This window comes from Bos taurus, chromosome 2, assembly GCF_002263795.3.
Source record: "Bos taurus isolate L1 Dominette 01449 registration number 42190680 breed Hereford chromosome 2, ARS-UCD2.0, whole genome shotgun sequence".
Classification (NCBI taxonomy): Eukaryota; Metazoa; Chordata; class Mammalia; order Artiodactyla; family Bovidae; genus Bos; species Bos taurus.
This window is the reverse complement of record NC_037329.1, coordinates 24,800,882-24,820,008: the sequence shown is the minus strand read 5'-3', so window position 1 is coordinate 24,820,008 and position 19,127 is coordinate 24,800,882. Positions and strand designations below refer to the sequence as shown.

General features: G+C 34.7%; 1 protein-coding gene across 7 annotated transcripts in view; it reads left to right on the top strand.

Moving 5' to 3' along the window:
• Window positions 1-467: 467 nt before the first annotated feature.
• Window positions 468-19,127, top strand: part of DYNC1I2 (dynein cytoplasmic 1 intermediate chain 2) — a 53,915-nt gene continuing 35,255 nt past the window's right edge. For 4 of the 7 annotated variants that reach the window (XM_024975161.2, XM_024975149.2, XM_024975171.2 and 1 more), the window contains exons 1-4: window positions 730-858; window positions 2,059-2,175; window positions 4,334-4,451; window positions 14,649-14,739. In XM_024975161.2, coding sequence (XP_024830929.1) covers window positions 2,068-2,175; window positions 4,334-4,451; window positions 14,649-14,739 — 317 coding nt within the window. In that variant the 5' untranslated portion in view covers window positions 730-858; window positions 2,059-2,067. 7 annotated transcript variants of the gene reach the window in all.

Below are 19,127 nucleotides of genomic sequence, written 5' to 3'. Positions count from 1 at the left end.
AAAACTGAGTAAAGATTTACAAATCTTTATATAATTAAAGACAATTTCTCACATTTTTTGACAGTGAGGTTACACTACATTTTCAAAATTTAGATTTTGTATTACAGATTTTGCTTAAACCTCTATAAGGTATTTTTTAACACCGGTATAAATATTTTAGAAATGTTCACCAAATGTGCAGTGTAATACCTAAGTTCACCACTTTTTAAAATTAGGCCAATGTGGAATCAAATATCTTAAGATAGAACACATACAACATTGTGAGAACTGACCAACCAAGGAGACTACATTAAACAGAACAGCTGGAAGCTTGTCTCTGGAATCTTGAAGGCAGGCCTCAAAGAGGGAACGCTAAAGACTAGGAAACACTACACGTCCCAGCATGCTTTGCGACTACCGTTGACTACTACCCCCAGAGTGCATTGCTCGCCGAATGCCGATTTCCCTCACAGCTGGGGCTTGTAGTTCTCTTTGGAGCCAATCCGGCGAGGGTGGCGTTTTCTTAGCCAGCCCCAGGCTGTTAGGCTTAGTCTTCCAGTCTCTGCAAAGGGGAGACGCTTCGGGTCCCTGCGTGGAGTCTTTGTCTCATCTCTTGGCTACTGCTTTACCCAGGTAAGTGGTAGAGGGGCTACTCCTCCCCGCAGCTGGGGCCTTGCCTTGCTTTCTGGGAGCGCCTTGGCTGGGGCGAAGCCGTTTGTCTCTAAGCTCTCGCCGTAGCAGCCGCCGCCCATCCCTCTTTGTGTGCTGGGGGAAGCCGCGGAACTAGTGGTGGCGGCTGTTGCTGTTGCGGGCGAAGGAGAGGGACGTTACCGGGAAGTTGCTGGCAGGCGGACTCTTCCCCATCCCGCCACCGAACAGGTGGGTGGACGGCCCTTCCGTCTCCTTCTGTCTGCTGTGTCTCGGCCCTAAGGGCGGCTTGGCCTGCTGACAGTGCCGCCCAGCCCAGCCCGGCCCTGGGAAGGAGAGGCGGGGTGAGTCAGGAAGGCCGGGGCCTCGACGAACCCACTCACTTCTCTCTGGACCCTTCGGAGGGGCCCCGAGAAGCCTTGATGCTCGTTCGAGGCCACCTCCCTAAGACGCCCTAGGTGAACCGCGCCCTCTTGGTCCATACCCAGGGGAGAAGTGACTCCTTTTCGCCTTGCTCAACCGGTGTGTGTTAGAAAGTACCCAGACGCGGAGATTGTAGCACAAAATTCCTGAGACTTTATCTTTCTTGGAGTTTTAAGAAAGTGAATGTGTCAGGCTTGGAGGCTCCGGCCTCTCGCAGGATGAGCGATTCTGTCACCTGTATGCAATTATTCAATCAGACTTTGTTGTTGGGCTTTGACTCAAAGTGTGTTAGAGTCGCTCAGTCATGTCCGACTCTTTGCGACCCCAGCATACTTAAAGCGTGTGTGTGTGTGTGTGTTGTATGTTGTGTGTTGTAGAGCCCGCCAGGCTTCTCTGCCCATGGGATTCTCCAGGCAAAAATACTGGAGTGGGTTGCCATTTCCTTTTCCAAAGGGATAGAATCCTGGTCTCATGCATTGCAGGCAGATTTGTTACCGCCTGAGCCACCAGGGAAGCTCTACCTTTAAGTACAATTGATAGTTAGGTATATTTGTGTTTTGCTTCTCCATAGTATTACTATTGCATGGTAGTCTTAGAATTTATAGGAATTTTCTGTCTGGCTGCCTGTTTTATCAGATTTCTAGGAGTGAATGCAAAACCGGTAGCAGATTTGCTGTGTCTTGGCTTTTAATGGCAATCCACGTCCTCTGTTTTAAGAGCCAGAGACTTTGTGTTAAATTTGAGCGTGTGAACATTAAAGAGTTTACTGAGTGCTAATTACTATGCTCAACTGTGAATATTTCCTATATACATCTGTTTATAATGATTTTCAGGTCTCAGCAGTATATATGCTTCTTTTATTTTAAAAGTAGAGTGTACATGTTCTCGTTTGATGACCTTGAATTACATGGCCTTTCAAGACAGTTCTCTTCTTGAAAGACAGAGTTTTAAAAGTGTGCTCCTTTTACCAATTTAATGATGATTGTAAATGATTGTATGCTTCTTAAGGTTGCAAACATGTCTGACAAAAGTGAATTAAAGGCAGAATTGGAACGTAAGAAGCAGCGGTTGGCTCAAATCAGAGAGGAAAAGAAGAGGAAAGAAGAAGAAAGAAAGAAAAAGGAAGTATGTTTTTTTTTTTTTTAAGATAATATAAAATAATTGGATTTTAAGTGCTTATACCTTTAATACTTTCAGAATAGTTAAAATTCCAGCAGTTGTGACTGCACATATAGCACTCTAGGTGAAAAGCTCAATATACATATTTAGTCTTCTAGGAATATGTTTACTAAGGGGCATCTGCCTTGTAATTACTGTGAAAATATGATATGCATCATAGCTTACTTTGGACTTTGAGCTTATCTGAATATTTTACCAGTCAGAACTGCTAGTAGTCAGAATAAATAATGGCAAAGAGAAATACAGACTAGATTATTAATTGATTAAGGGGTTACTTAATTGATTGTCTCTCCTTTGTCATGAGTTGGTCATTGAAATATTTTTACCAGGTAAGTGGGTTTGATACTATCATGAAGATGGGCTAGATACTTAGATCTGACTTTTGGCATCACGATTTTATTATGTATGGCAAATATCCATTGACCCTGAGCTAGAAATATTTTACTTGCTCCTGTCTTGAAATGCACATTTGTCCCTATGAAACCTGTGTAGACAGATTTGTATATTTTTATCTTCAGTGTTTTAAATGGCCAGTGTTAAGATAGTTTGTTCCTAATGTGACATTAGTATGAAGTTTTTCTATGTGATAGCCTGAACCAGGGGCCCCCAACCTCCAGGATCTAATGTCTGGTGATCTGAGGTGGAGCTGATGTAATAATAATAGAAATAAATGAATGCAATGCGCTTGAATCATCCTGAAACCATTCTCCACCCCCTGTCCATGGAAAAATTGTCTTCCATGAAACTTGTCCCTGGTGCCAAAAAGGTTGGGGACCACTGGCCTAAATAATAGCCAAGACTTCTTGGAATCTCTTAGGGAAAAAGAAAAACCAAAGGTACAATTTATGTGCAGCATTGCTATGATGCTGTAAAGGCCTACAGTTGAAGAATTTTCTAGTTTATTCTGAACCTTTTTGTGATCCATTACTGTAAGAGTGTTGGACCTTTCGGTTAGCTATTTGATTAAAAACTAACTGACAGAAGCATGAGTAAGACTGGCAGAACCATTCCAAACCAGTACCTGTAGTCTTGAACCCTTCAGAACTGAGCAAATTTGGTATTTGTTTTCTAAACATGGCCATAAGTGGCCGTACAGAATATCTATTACATGACTTATATCTAATTTAAAGTTTATCAAACATTACAAGAGACATTAAATCAGTGCTATTAAACAGTAAGTCTAATTGTTATATATCGATACAGTGTTTACTTGATAATATATAGTTTATTTGGCTATTTTAATGAAATTTTCTGATGACTCTTTTAAGTTAAAATGGTATGATAGAATATTAGGACTAAAAAAAGTTCACTGCCGATAGTTGTATGAGTAATGGTTGTCTTAGCTGAAATAGACTTTTGAGGTGTATACATAAGACTTTTCCCTTTAAGGCTTAAATTTCCCTTAAGATGTTGAGAGTATTGATCTGAGAGTATTGAGGGTTATAACTGGAAGATTTTGCTAAAACTATAAATGGCTAAAATAAAAGTTGGTAAAAATTTCAATAACGAAAAATGTTTTGTGCTATGCAAGAGTAAATTTTAATTTTACCAAACCGTGAAAATAAGACCAATAGTTGATAAAAATAAAACCTTTCTCTAGATGAATTTTTGACAAACATCCTCTACATAAAGTTGCATAAAGACAATGAAGACTGCATATAGAAGTTTGAGGCACTTGTACTTTTTCAACAAATCAAATTGTTCATTTACTTAAAATTTGTTATGTCTTAAATGATAGTCTATTTTTTTTCATAGCATTGTGATATTTATGTATTTGTGAGATTTCCACAATTCTTGACCATGGATAGCAATTTCATATTATAAATTAAATAGAAATTGACTGTACTTTTGAACATATCTGTTCAGAATGTTTTTGTGAGAACTTCTTTTACATATAAAAATGAATCAATTTAATACATATCATTTGGAGATTTTTACTAAAACTCTGAGAATGATTTTCATTTAGTGACTATAATGTGTATTCAAAACTAAGCCCACCTCCAAATGTATACAGTGTTAGCACATTATTTAAAACCTATGTATTTTTGCAAATGGAAATGTTGCATACCATATGTAAATTTAAGTTTTAACTTAAAAAATTTAGACTGATCAGAAGAAGGAAGCAGTTGCTCCTGTGCAAGAAGAATCAGATCTTGAAAAAAAAAGAAGAGAAGCTGAAGCATTGCTTCAAAGCATGGGTCTAACTGCAGAATCCCCCATTGGTAAGGATAAGATTATATCTGTTAATAAAAGGGAGGCATAGATCTTACTCAGCTCAGATATACATGAGATGAGTGAGTTGATTTAGTGTATTTTGTATATCTTTCTTATTTGTGCCTCAAAAAAAGCATTAATCTTAAAATGTTTGGAATTGACTTTTTTCAGATGTGTTAATACATAGTTATTTTGTTTGTTCAGAAGAGCTGTGAGACTATATTTATTAACATAAGCCAATTGACTTTTCTTGTTAAATCAGTAACTTATTTCAACAGACATTTGAACTAGTTTTCTGTGCCATACTGTGTTAAGCTCAAAGATGATTGTGATTCTGATCTTCTTAACTCTATAATCCTTTCTATAAGTTAAAGAGAGGTATGGTGAATCAAAGTTCTAAAAGTGTACTGATGTTCAAAGGTATAGGAGTGGAAGGAGAAGCCTATAACCTTCTGCTGTCGGTGCCAATAAGGGAAATCCTATTGGTAGCTGATTTTGGCAGCAGTTTGACTTAATCTTGTTCTTTTTCTGGACTCTTCATTTTTATAACAGTACTAGACCAAAAAGCTGAAATAGTAAAAGTACTGAGGACAGTCTTGTTACATATAGACATTAAATGCTTACTTAAAATAATTCTGAACTGGGTGCTGTTACATAGTATTTTAGTTTGATGTGGCTTTTGTCATTCAGGGACCTAAAATTTCAGGGTTAGTTTGTGGGCTAATTCCATCTAGTCCAGAGGACAAATAACAGAAGTAGTACCTGCTGTATGCCTATTGTTGTGAACGGTAGCATAACAGTCTTTAAGTATTATACCTGTCTTATTAGAGTCACTATTTCTAAAAAGTTTTAAAGTGAAAAAAGCTGGTTACTTTCATGGTTTGGGTTCATTGTTATTTCTTTCAGCTTATTGTGCTGTGCTTAGTTACTCAGTTATATCCAACTCTTTGCGACCTCATAGACTGTAACCCATCAGGCTCCTCTGTCCATGGAGATTCTCCAGGCAAGAATCCTGGAGTGGGTTGCCGTGCCTTCCTCCAGGGAAATCTTCCTAACCCAGGGATCAAACCCAGGGCTCTCACATTGCAGGCCGATTCTTTGTCATCTGAGCCACCAGGGAAGCCCATGAATATTGGAGTGGGTAGCCTATCCCTTCTCCAAGGGATCTTCCTGACCTAGGAATCAAACTGGAGTCTCCTGTATTGCAGGCGGTTTCTTTACCAGCTGAGCTACCAGGGAAGCCCTTTCAGCTTATTTGTCTTTTTCTTATTGATAAAATTTGAAGGTAGAAATACTTTAATTTTTATGTCTTTTATTTAATAAACTTATGTTGCATATTGCAATTTTAAAAGTAAATGAATCGAAACACTTTTATCTTATTTAAGAAAAAAATACCTTAGAACCTAAACCAAGTTGCTTGTTTGCTGTATAAGCTTTAAGTGATCATTTTTTTCTGAGCCTTTGGCTTTGGTTTTCTCCCGTAGGATTTTTTTTTTCTTTTCTATTCTCTTTAGGACTTCAGTTTCACTAAATTCACTTGCTCATATTTCTCAGTTTATGGCCCACCTCCATCATCTATTCTTGAATGTTCTTTAGTTGTGTGTGTGTTTCTCCTTCATTACCCATCTCCAATTCCATTCTCCTTCACAGTCTTGCATTAAGTACTGATTCTTGGGTTTTTAATATACATCCTTTTGATCAGTCTGGCGCGTGTTGACATTTTTCAAGTTTTTATATATCTACGTGTGGATATGTTTTATGTGCATTAGTGGTATTGTGCTCTGTGTTTCACTTTGTTTTTTTTTTTTTCCCTTTTTTTCAAAGCAGGTTTGTATTTGAGATTTACCCATGTTGTTAATATATACATCTAGTTATTTATTTCTGACTGATACATAATATTCTATCATATACTCTATTTTACTTATCTGTTCCCTAGTGATTTCTTCTCTCTTTGCTTTGCTTTCACAAGCAACACTGCAAAGAATATATTCTTTTCCCTTGAAAGGACTGTGGAAGAGTTTCTCTGGAATGTATGCTGAAGAATTGGCTTGGTATGTTATTGTAGACTTACATTTTTCAGGTCCTACCTACCACTCTGAAGAATAACTAAGTTTATCCTTCTGCTACCAGTGTGTGAGAAAGTAACTGTTTCATTGTATCCACATCACTTGATATTATCTGACTTTCTAATTTTTATCTACTTGATGGGTATAAAATAGTATGTCAAAATGTTTTAATATACATTTATCTGTTTACAGTGAGAATGACCATTTTTTCTTTTATCTACTTTTCACATTTTCCTTTCTACAAATTGCATATTCATGTTCTTCGTCCATTTACTACTAGGGTTTTTTATCTTGCTGTAAGAGTTCCTTGTATACTTAAGAGAGGACTTCTTTGTTTTAGTCCTTTAAAAAATACCTTTTCCTAGTTTATTATCTACAGTATTTAAACAAAAATTTTTATTGAATTATAGTTGACTTAAAATGTTGTGTTAGTATCAGATGTACAGCAAAGTGAATCAGTTATGCCTGTACATATGTCACTCTCTTAGATTCTTTTCACATATAGTTCGAGTATTGGGAAGAGTTCCCTGTGCTATACAGTACTATTATGTATATGTCAGTCCAAATCTCCCAATTTATCCCTTCTTCTTTCTTCCCCCTGGTAACCATAAGTTTGTTTCTTACATCTGTGACTCTATTTCTGTTTTGTAAATAAGTTCATTTGTACCATTTTTTTTTAGATTCCATATATAAGTGATATCATATGATATGTTTTTCTCTGTCTGACTTCATTCAGTATGACAGCTTTAGGTCCATACATTTTGCTGCAGATGTCATTATTTTGTTTTTTGTGGCTGAGTAATATTCCATTGTATATATGTAACGCATCTTCTTTATCCATTCCTCTGTCAGTGGACATTTAGATTGCTTCCATCATAGTATCTTTTATTGAAACAGAATCCTTCATTTAAAAGAATTATTCATTTGATTGCACTGGGTCTTAGTTGCGGCACCTGGGATCTTCTTTGCATTATGAGGGGTCTTCCTTGCAGCGCATGGACTCTCTAGTTTGGTGCTTGGGCTCGGTGGTTGTGGCACACAGCCTCTCTAGTTGTGGCACACGGGCTCCAGAACATATGGGCTCAGTAGTTGCAGCACGGGGCTAGTTGTTCTGGAACATGTGGGATCTTAGATCCCTGAACAAGGATCGAACATTTTGATATGTTTAAATCTTTTATTTTAATAGTGGTCAGATCTATTATAGACAACCCCCCCCCCTTTTTTGGTCGTCTTTTAAAAGATATCCTTTCCTATTTTGAGAATACAAATATATTCTACATTTTCTTTATTATTTTAGCCTTCAAACCTTTAGATATTTATGTTACATTTTTTTAATACAGTAGAAGGTAGAGATCCAACCTAATTTTTCTCCGTTTAGTTATGTTATTTAGGGTTTTTCTATGTAGGCTTATAAATGAAATTTGCCTGTAATTTTCTTATGCTGTTCATGTTCTGTGGCCACCGTGGTTATGGTTTTAAAATAAATTGGATAGCTTTCTCTTTTGCTGTTTTGTGGAGCAGTTGTAAAAGATAGATATTGTCTCTTCATTAAACACTTGGTAGAACTCAACTGTAAAACTATCTCAGATTATGCTTTTTGTCCCCAGAGGATAGTGGAGAGCAGGAGTTACTTATCATTTCAGTTTTTCTAATGGTTATAGTCTATTCAAGTTTTTTGTTCTTGTATCAGTTTGATGTAAAAAAAATAATAATAAAGGTTTATTATCACTCATAGTTTCTGCCAGTCAAGAATTTGGTAGTGGCTTAGCTTGGTGGTTCTGGCTCAGGGTCTCTCATGAGGTTGAAGTCAAGATCAGTCTGAGCTGCAGTCATCTGAAGCCTTGATTGGGGCCTGAGGATTTGCTTTACCAGCCATATGATTTGCTCAGTCATCTGGCCAGCAGGTTGGCTTCTGTTGTTAGTGGGTGGCTTGCGTTCGTATCTCTGTGGGCCATTCCATAAAACTACCTGCTTGAGTATCCTTGCAGCATGTCACCTGGCTGCATGTGTCAGCAGTCCAGAGAGAAAGAGAGCTGGGAAGAAGCTGTCCGTTTTATGACTTACCCTTGGAAGTCAGAGAACATGGCTTCTGCCATTGTCTGTCTGTTGGAAGAGTCACTAAGTCCCAGCCCACATTCACAAAGAATTTTGACATTCTTTAAAATCACCAAACTATGTATGACAAACTCATGGATCTCCTCATATTTTGAGATGATTATATGCTTTTTATTGTCTTTTAAAATGTTAATATAGTTTATATTGTTAGATTTTCAAATGTATAAGCATGCTTACATTTTGGAATAAATCCATCTTAGTTATGAGAGAATATTTTTCTTACATAACACTAATATTTAGGGATTCATCTATAACTCAGAGTCAGGCCTATAGTTTTTTTCCTTTTACTATATTTTGTCTGGTTTTATTATAATGATTATAGTAATCTCATTAAGTGAGTTGTGTAGTTTTCCACCTTCTGTTCTCTCACAAGTATCTAAAGATCTTTCTAGTATTTATTTGAAATTAGGCCTGGAGAATAAAGGATACAGGCAAAAGCATTGGCTATCAAACTTTCTTGCTAGTAACAATAAAAATAGTTTCTGTATCATAACATGGATGGATACTTGTTTTTATTTTCACTAGAAATGTATTTATTAAATATTTTTAAATCGTAGAAGTATGAAAACACCACAAGAATATTCAAAAGGATTTATTAAAAACATCAGTCTGGTTTTAGCTAAAATGGACTTTTTCCCTTTTTTGAAAAAATTCTAGTGAAAAGTACTAGTTTTTTTAAAGAGATACAGCTAATAAGACTGCTCTTAGCTTCTCTTTGCTGATAGATTCTTATTTATTTGATCATTTGATTGTTTTTTTGTCAGAGGTCCTTGGGAGCAGTGATAGCATGTTACATTTTTTATCCCTGGTGTCCATTGCAGACTGGACGCTTAAATGATTGTTCAATTATTATTAGGTCATATGTCTTTCCACCTAGTAAGACCAATAAAAGCCATCTGCTTTAAAAACAATAACAACAAAATCTTGTTTAAATTTAAGCAAAGTGCATAGTGGAAATTGAAATTTGAATATTTCACAAAAGAAATATGGCTTGATTATTTTTTTAATGACATTTAAGTGGCCAGTCTTAAGAAAGTTAATTTTAGGCACAACTTTCAAGACATATTTTATCAAATGTGGAGTTAATAAACACTGATCTCCCGCACTTCCCCAAAAAGTGAATCTTTCTGAATGTGTGACTGCTGTTTTAACCATCTTACAAAGAGATGAAAACAGATTTTGTCAATTGTTCTGTAGCCTGAATCGGTATCAGTAGGGCATAGTATATTGATTTTGTATACTGTGATAATCAGTTTTTTATTCAGAATAAATGAAGTTTGGTAGTCAAAATAAGTATAGCTTCATTTATCTCCCTCTCTTGTAACTTCCAATATTTTAAATCGGATTTTTCCAGTTTTATTGAGAAATAATTGACAGATTCACTGTATAAGTTTAAGGTGTACATCATGATGGTTTGATTTATGTGTATATGTAATATGCATGTGTGTGTATGTGTATATATATATACACACACAGACACACACATAGTGAAAGGATTACTACAGTAGGTTTGGTTAACATCTATCATCTCATATAGATAAAAAGAAAAAAATTTCTCCTAATGATGAGTTTTAGGATTTACTTTCTTAAAGTTTCCTATGTATCATACAGCAGTGTTATGTATGTGTTAACTCTAATCATCATGTACAACATTCCCTAGCACTTATTTATCTAATAACTAGTAATTCTGATTTTTAGATAGAATAATATCTATGTTATCAAGTCATTTTTTTCAGGTTTAGCTTAATTTTAATGATTCCTTATAGTATTTTAACTATAAAATTTTATTAATTTCTTTTAGAAAATTTACATGTGCTCTGAAACATTAAAGAGAATAAAGGAAACATTTAGGGGAGGTTAGAGGAGGGATTCGGAGAAGGCAATGGCACCCCACTCCAGTACTCTTGCCTGGAAAATCGCATGGACGGGGGAGCCTGGTGGGCTGCAGTCCATGGGGTCGCTAAGAGTCGCACACGGCTGAGTGACTTCACTTTCACTTTTCACTTTCATGCATTGGAGAAGGAAATGGCAACCCACTCCAGTGTTCTTGCCTGGAGAGTCCCAGGGATGGGGGAGCCTAGTGGGCTGCCGTCTATGGGGTCGCACAGAGTCAGACACGACTGAAGCGACTTAGCAGCAGAGGAGGGATTTAATGCTATCAGAAGAAGGGGTCATAGGAAAGGAAGAAATTGATATTTCAGAAAATTAAAGTTTAAAGCATCATCTTTCAAGACAAAAAAGATAAAGTATGAAAACTTAAACAGTTACTTAAATGTTAATATTCCAGTCTAGAAACACTTATAGCCACAAGAGGGCATTACTATGTAACTCAGCCTTTGAGTGCCAAGTGTCATAGATGAGCTATGTTTGGTTATCACAGAATCTCATTCCTCCCATTTGTGCTCTGCCAACACTCCCGACATTTACTTTCTTTGGCTTTCCACCTTTTCTGGGTTCTTCTTCCTGGCAAGAGCCCCTTCTTGCTAGAGACTTCCTTTGAAGATAATTGGGCTGTGCACCATCCTTGTTCATGTCTGTGTAGTTCTCAGTGGTTGACTCAAAGTTGACTCTCGTTTCTAAATCTAGGTGCATACCCAGGTCCTTTGTAGTTTTAAAATTTCTAGTTGTTTTCTTCATAGACCAGTTGGCAGCAGTGTTAATTTTATATCCTAGGAAGGAAGGCCAAGCTCTAGGCTAGTAGGAAAGGCCTTCTTAGTTCTTGGTTAGCTTTTTGTCGTAAAGAATCAGTGTCACAGCCTTTCAGTATTACTTGCATGATTGGTGCAGTTAATGGGGGTAGATTTGTCTTTCAGTTTACTTCACATTTCTTCCTTGGTTTTTGAAGAAAGGATTAGATATTTCTGCTCTAAACTTCTAAGAAACTTAAATTCATTCACATGATTCACTCATATGTTAATATTAAATCTTTTATTTGGTGCTATTTTTAAAGCCTTATTTTAGACTATATACAGAACTCTATGGTGAAGGTAATCTGATTGAATCACTGTTCTAATCATACAAATCATATTTCAGGTATTTGGCAAAGGCTAATTAATAAAGCTTATGTTATTTCTAAAGCTGATTGTACTCTTAAACCATTTTTAAAAATGAATTCTAGATTCAAGTCTTTGCTGAAATTTGAGTGGCTATGAGCTATTTAGTTGTGTTTTTTTTTTTAAGCCTTCCTGAGTGCACGCATTTATTCATTTTTGGGTGTTGTTTATTGGAGGCTGGGAGTATAGTGACATTGCCTTATTGTGCAGTTACTATATTCTTTGACTTTTCTAGACTAATTAGGTTAAAATAAGGTAGTCACCAAATAATGCTTCCTTTCCCTTTTTTCCTGTTTACATTCTTCCTTTTTCAAAGATAGTCATCTTCTTTTTCTAGATTTGTCCCTTCTGTGGTATAGACTGATGTAAGAAGAGTTTGGTGGGCCAGATAAAACTTTGAGTCCTTAATGAGTGTCTTTATCAGCTGGTGTGAAAACTGTCTACTGGTTGAAGGAATAGTTCTGAGAAAGAGATTTTTGTCTAGTTACAAACTTGAAGTTGTGATTTATTTTGCTTTTGGCTGAAGATCTGTGATAATTTGATTGCATCACCCCTGTGTTTATTTTTTATTTCAACACAGTCTTAACTAGTTAAAATACTGGCGAGGAACTTATTGATTAAAGTCACCAGAAAGGGGAAAAAAACATTAACTGGAAAAGAATTTTATTATCAAAATTAGATTGATAGTAATATCACTATTTTCCTCAAGTCTTTCATTTATGTATACTTAGAAAAATTATTTTCCTAAGCCTAAAGTTAAGTATGTAATTTAAAAAGCTAAAAATTTCTTCTTTGGAAATCTTTAATATGAAAACATTGTAGTACCTCACTATAACTCAATACACATATTTGTGCTTACGCTTACAGCACAGTAGACAAACCATTCTTAGATATTACTTTTATTACTATATCAGTTGGGACTTAAGGGGAAGCCTCACACTGACAGTTGGACAAAAAGATGAGGAAAAACTTAACCTAAGAGAAGTTCAGTTCAGTCTCTCAGTTGTGTCCGACTCTTTGCGACCCCATGGACTGCAGCACACCAGGCTTTCCTGTCCATCACAAACTCCCTGAGTTTGCTCAAACTCATGTCCATTGAGTTGATGCCATCCAACCATCTCATCCTTTGTTGACCCTTCTCTTCCTGCCTTCAATCTTGCCCAGCATCAGGGTCTTTTCCAATGAGTCAGTTCTTCATGTCAGGTGGCCAAAGTATTGGAGCTTCAGCTTCAGCGTCAGTCCTTCCAATGAATATTCAGGATTGATTTCCTTTAGGATGGACTGGTTTGATCTTCTTGTAGTCCAGGGGACTCTCAAGAGTCTTCTCCAACACCACAGTTCAAAAGCAGCAGTTCTTCGACGCTCAGCTTTACGGTCCAACACGCACATCCATACATGACTACTGGAAAAATCATAGGTTTGACTAGATGGACCTTTGTTGGCAAAGTAAGAGAAGTTAGGGGACATTGAAGTTCTTGACTTCAGATACAAGTCATGTTTGGCTACTCTGAGTTATACGTGCAGTCCCTGGTGCAGTACTATCCACATGTGAATTATATACAGGCAGTCTGGTTTCAGCATTGTTTCTGAGAGATTTTAATTGCAAAATTACAAACCTTTTATTATGTTTTTATGGTCTTTTGAAATTTGAGCAAGAATCTCAGGAAATCAACATACTAGCTATGTTTTTTTCCTTCTAATCTTCCTATTGGTTTCCAGTAGAATTTGGCATTGAAAAATAAGGTTGATCTGTTCTGTACCTATGTTTAAGATATAAGTCATCATACTATAGTTGTGCATTTTGTTAGATTTGCAGACCCACTGTTTTTACTGAAGCATCTGTAAACATTTAAACATAATTTTAAGGATTCAGTGAATGTGACTATTCCAAAAACACAGACTTTTAATTAAGTACATATTTCTTTAGATTGGTTCCTATATAACTAGAAACTTAACCTTCTTTTCAGTAAACTTTTAAAAGAAGGGCTTGTAGTTCAACATAAAATGTATGAGTCACTTGATATTGTACATTGAAAAATTATTTTAAAAAGATACTTGGGGTTGGGGGCATTTATGGTAAAATTCAACCAGAAGATGGCAGTGATGATCCTCTTATACTCCCTGAAATGGTAATCAAAAAGTTTACAAGTGTAATAGCATGAAATACTCATGTTCAACTTTTGGTATCTAATGTTAAAAGTAACAAGTTAGGGGAGAGCATTTGCTGTTTGTTTTATATACTGTGAAAAATGTGTATTTTTCTATAAGAAGGGATTAAGAATATTTTGGGTGTCTGTATCTTTGTCTGTACACTTCAGTTTTTTCTGAATACTGGGGTAAGGAAGTTACCATTAAGCCTTGCCTTGTTTAAGTTGCATGCATCACTTTATGTTATGCATCATGTCTAGAAGGCATGTTGTTTTATGGCCTGTTTGCATTTTTCACCCAAATTGCTGGAAACTAATGAACTTTTAAAGGAGTCATTCCTTTACTGGTAGTCATTTTTCTAAATTGGCTCTTTTTATTTATTTTTTTGGAGGGGAAAATTATATCATTTAAGACATTAATTTTTTTTTGAAAGAAAAGATTGACAAAAAATAAATGATCTGGTGATCTTAAAAGCAAAAAGTTAGAAAGGGGAGAAGGAATGCTTTCCTTTGAAAATTAGTACCCACATTTGGTGTTGGCCGAGATGAAAATGCATCCTTTCATAATCTTGCCTTTTTTTTTTTAATATAAAGCCCAAATGCATTTTGCCAGAGAAATTGCATGAATCGTCAGCATGCATTGTTAACTTTGTCTTTCTCCTCTTCTTTTACTGTTCATTTTCATTCATGTACTTTCGTTTTTTGGTTTGCCATTATTTTTTCTTTTTTGTTAATTACTTCATATTAAATTACTTTTGAAACGTCATAAGCTGAGCAACCTCTGCGTGTAGTAACAGCGGATACCTGTCTATTTCACTATTTAGTCCCTCCTCCTATGTCTCCATCCTCCAAATCTGTGAGCACACCAAGCGAAGCTGGGAGCCAGGACTCTGGAGATGGCGCCGTGGGATCTAGGTACAGTAATTTTCTTTTAATATTTTAATGATAGAATGCATTTACTACGCAGTTACTGTCAGTGGTATAGAGCAGCTCTAAATAGTTATGTTGAGGTAGTTGTAACATTTTGAAATCTAAATGACACAGAAATTGTTTGTTGTAAATTGGGGGGAAATTTTTTAAAAACATTATTTTACTGTTACACTTGATTAATTTAGCTACTGACTAGTTAACTGATTTATGCTGATTTTCTTATACTAAAGATAGAAGTGTTAATTCATTAAATTATTTTTTCTATTTAAGCAGCATTGTATTAGTTATTATGTGAGCGTTTTGGGTATAAATAGTGTAAAATCTCTCTTATGCTTAATTTCCATTTGGTAATTGAAATAATAGAATAGAATTAGGCTGTTTAACTGAATTGTTTATTTCAAATAAACAGCCTAATTCTATTCTATTAAGTTATTCTAATTAGGTAGAAAATAATAATGCATAAAATATCAAGAATAAGGAATAATTGCTAAGGAAACATTGAGTGTTTACTGGTGCTTCAATAAAAATTTTAAAAAGTATTTACTGGCTTGAGGGCATTATGCTAAGTGAAAGAAATCAAAGGGAAAACAAATACTGTATGATCTCACTTATAAGTGAAATTTAAAAAACGAAACTAGCTCATAGATACAGAGAAGAGATTGATTCATTTTTATTTTCATTTAAAAAATTTTTGATGTTTGCTAGAGGTGGGGGAGGTAAGGGGTAGGCGGTGAAGGGGGTCAAAGGGTACAAAGTTGCAGTTATAAAATAAGTCATGGCGGTATCAATGTACAGCATGGAGACTGTAGTCAGCAGTTTATGTATATATAAACACACCTTATGGTGCTTTAGTTGCTAAATCATGTCTGACTCTTGTGACCCCATGGGCTGTAGGCTGCCAGGCTTCTCTGTCTATAGGATTTTCCAGGCAAGAATACTGAGTTGGGTAGCCATTTCCTTCTCCAGTAGTTAACAATAGTATGTTGTATATTTGAAAGTTGCTGAGAGATTGGGTCTTAAAGAGAAAGAGAAAATCATAAGAAAAAATTTTGTAACTATGTAAAATGGATGTTAACTATACTTATTGTGATCATTTCACCATATATACAAATATTAAATCATTATGTTACATACTTGAAACTGATATTATATGCCAGTTATACCTCAATTTAAAAAAAAAAAGTTCGTTGCCAAGTTTTCCTGAACTTGCATCTTCCTTGTAAAACAGTATCTCACATTTGTTTTATCATCCTGCATACATGTTGGGACTTGATTTTCAAACATTCAGTAAGATTTCAACCTCTTTCCAAATACCATACTGAGAAAAGTATTACTTCTCTTCGTCACACTGCCAATAATACCAAATCTTTATTTAACAAATCTTACATTTTTATTTCTTATTGCAACTGAAATGAAACTAAACACAGCCAGTTAAAAATCTTTGTTCAGAATCCTTATTTTGGGCTAGGAAGTTAAATGTCTTCCTCAGGAAAACTTAAACACCTTTTAATGAGAAGTAAGCTAAGAAGTTTTATCTTCTTTGTGCCCAGGCACCTCGATTGAAGTTGAAAACAAGTAATGAGTATCTAAAGGACAAGACAAAAAAAGAAGAAAAGGGGCTAACTAATCCATAAACTCAGTCCTTTAATCAGTTCTGAATAATCAAGTTGTCATTAACAATTAGAAGACACAAAAGGCTCACCAATCTGAATTTGAGATGTGCTTTCCAAACCTGTTCTGTTTACAGAACTGAAACTGCAGATTTAAACAATACTCTTTTTGGACGTTAAGTGACATGATAAAAGAATATATTGTAGATTAAAGGCTGAATTTATTTAGTCTAAATGCATTTTTAAAGGCTAAATTTGTTTCATGCTTTTGTACTTCTGTATTTTTATACAAATATGTTAGTATTCCTTTCCTAGTAAAACAAGTGGCATTTTCAGAAGGGTTTTATTTTCCCCTTATAATACATTATCAAAGTAAAAATATTTCCCAAGGTAAAAAACACAAAAAATTTATTAAATTTCCTTACTTGATATTATATATTATTTTAATGCATATACTGTATTGTGTTAATTCATTGTTCTTGATTTTGAATAAGAATAGAAAGATTATAATGCAGCATCAGCTAGTTTGCTTTCAAAAATACTGTGTAGCATATGCAAATTAAAATATGATCACCTGAGTTTCATTGAAAAACCTAAAGACTATTAGAGAGACCCAATTGGAATATTGTAAATTGGTATAGGAAATAAATAACTTAAGAAATATGTTTATTTTGTTAGAATACATATTAATTGAATTGCCAATTTAATGTTAAGTGCTATAGGCTAGCAAAGAAAATAATGTTCCTGGTCTTTGCCTTCATGGAACTTGGATTCTAATGCTCATTAATTTATATAACTTAAATATAGTATTCACTGTATTGAAAAATCCTAAGAATAATGTACTAACTTGTGTTTAAAGTGTAGATTTGTAGATGTAAAACAAGAAAACGAGTAGTTAAGTATCTTTAGGAATATGTGTTTTTATTTTTTAAGTTATGAAAATACGATAACATTTACAGGAGACTTGGAAAATGCAGAACAAAGTTACATATAGTTCCACTATATTGCAGTTTTTTAAAATAAGTATTTTTAGTTGGAGTTTCAATGTCAAACTCTCAAAAATTAGTAGAATGAACAGACAGAAAAGTAGAAGGATATAGTAGACCTGAAAAGCACTATGAACCGATTCAACATAATTAAAATTTATACAATTTTCACACAACAGCAGGATACAAATTCTATTCAGTTCCTATAGACTATAGACCTAGAGACACTGGAACATATCCAGGGACATAAAACAAGATGCAAAAATTTCATGGTCTAAAGATATTGAAATCATACCTGTGCTCTCAAGTCTGTTATCACTGTGAAATTATGTTAGAAATCATGATCAAAGATATTTTATAACAATGCACATATTTTCAAATGCAATGTGACAATTACCAAGAGAGATCTTTGACTTAGTTATTGAAAGCCTCAGTAAAGTTAAAAGACTGAAAAATCACACAGGGTGGTTGCAGAGAAAACATTTGAGAAAGTAATATCAAAATGAGAAATTAATATCAAAGATACTTTTTAAAAAGGGTATTTGTTTTTTTATTAGAGAATGAGTACAAGATTAATGGGAGAGAAAATAAATTCTTTTTAAATGAGATGACTTGATATCTTTTTAGTCTTAATATATATGTCATCTCCTTTGAGAATCCAAACTGATTTTTAATTGTTAATTTTCAAGAGGACTAAATATGTTCACTTTTTAATATATATGTACACACAGCGAGAAAACTATGAATTCCTTTAAATCATCTCCAGATTCCATAATAGAAAAATAATTAATATTGTTGATTAATTGATGATATTGGCAGTAAAGTTGCATTTTAAAATATGTGACTTTTTAAAAGAATGCTAGAGTCTGAGAAAGAAAAAGAATGGATATAAATTGAGCTGCCATGATGATAATGAAAAAATAAACAACGAAATGCATGAAGACATGTGAGACGTATAAACCTATACACTCAACTCCTTCAGCTGGCCAAGACGGTCGACGATTACTGCACTTGGGGAGTAGGAAAAAAACATATTAGACATTACCAAGTATGATATCAAAACATCTGAATCACAATTTCTCAATGCCAAAAGTTTCTATTTGGCCTGGTGGTAATTTATGAATAAAGACAAAGGAGGCCATGAAAAATGATATTTCTGTAACTTTGCTGATTGGCAAGTTGCATATCATTAAGATTCTAGTTCACTTTCTTAATCACTTCTGTTAACTCTGAGATTTAGATAACAGTTAGTCAATGAGTAATCCATGCTCCTTATTCCTTTTTTACATTCTTGATCAGTTTATCTTTTGGGCTTTTGATTATATGTGTCAGGATTATATTAAAATTTTAATTTATATGTCTGGAGATGCCTTTAATATAATCCCATACTTTGTGCAATATGTTTTCAGTACTGGCTCTGTTCTGAGGTAGAGTTTTACTCTATTTTAGACCAAAATGACATCCTTAACAAGGAGCTCTATGTCATTGGTAACAGCTCGAACTCTTAGAGAATGTAAAGGGTATGTACAGAACATTCCTTGGAGAGCATCTCATAGAACCTCTTCTGGTTTAACAAAGCCTGAGTTTGTTGCTATTCATTGCTTAGTATAAAGTAAATCTTCACTGTGGCCCCTTCTTTCTTTGTGTATACACTTACCATTTAAATCCCAAAATCTTTCTTTATATTTTTAAAATGAAGCATTTCTCTATTTCATTTGATTGCTTTTACTGTTAAGTTGTATAGGCAAGTAAAGATTTCATTTCTTATATTTAAATA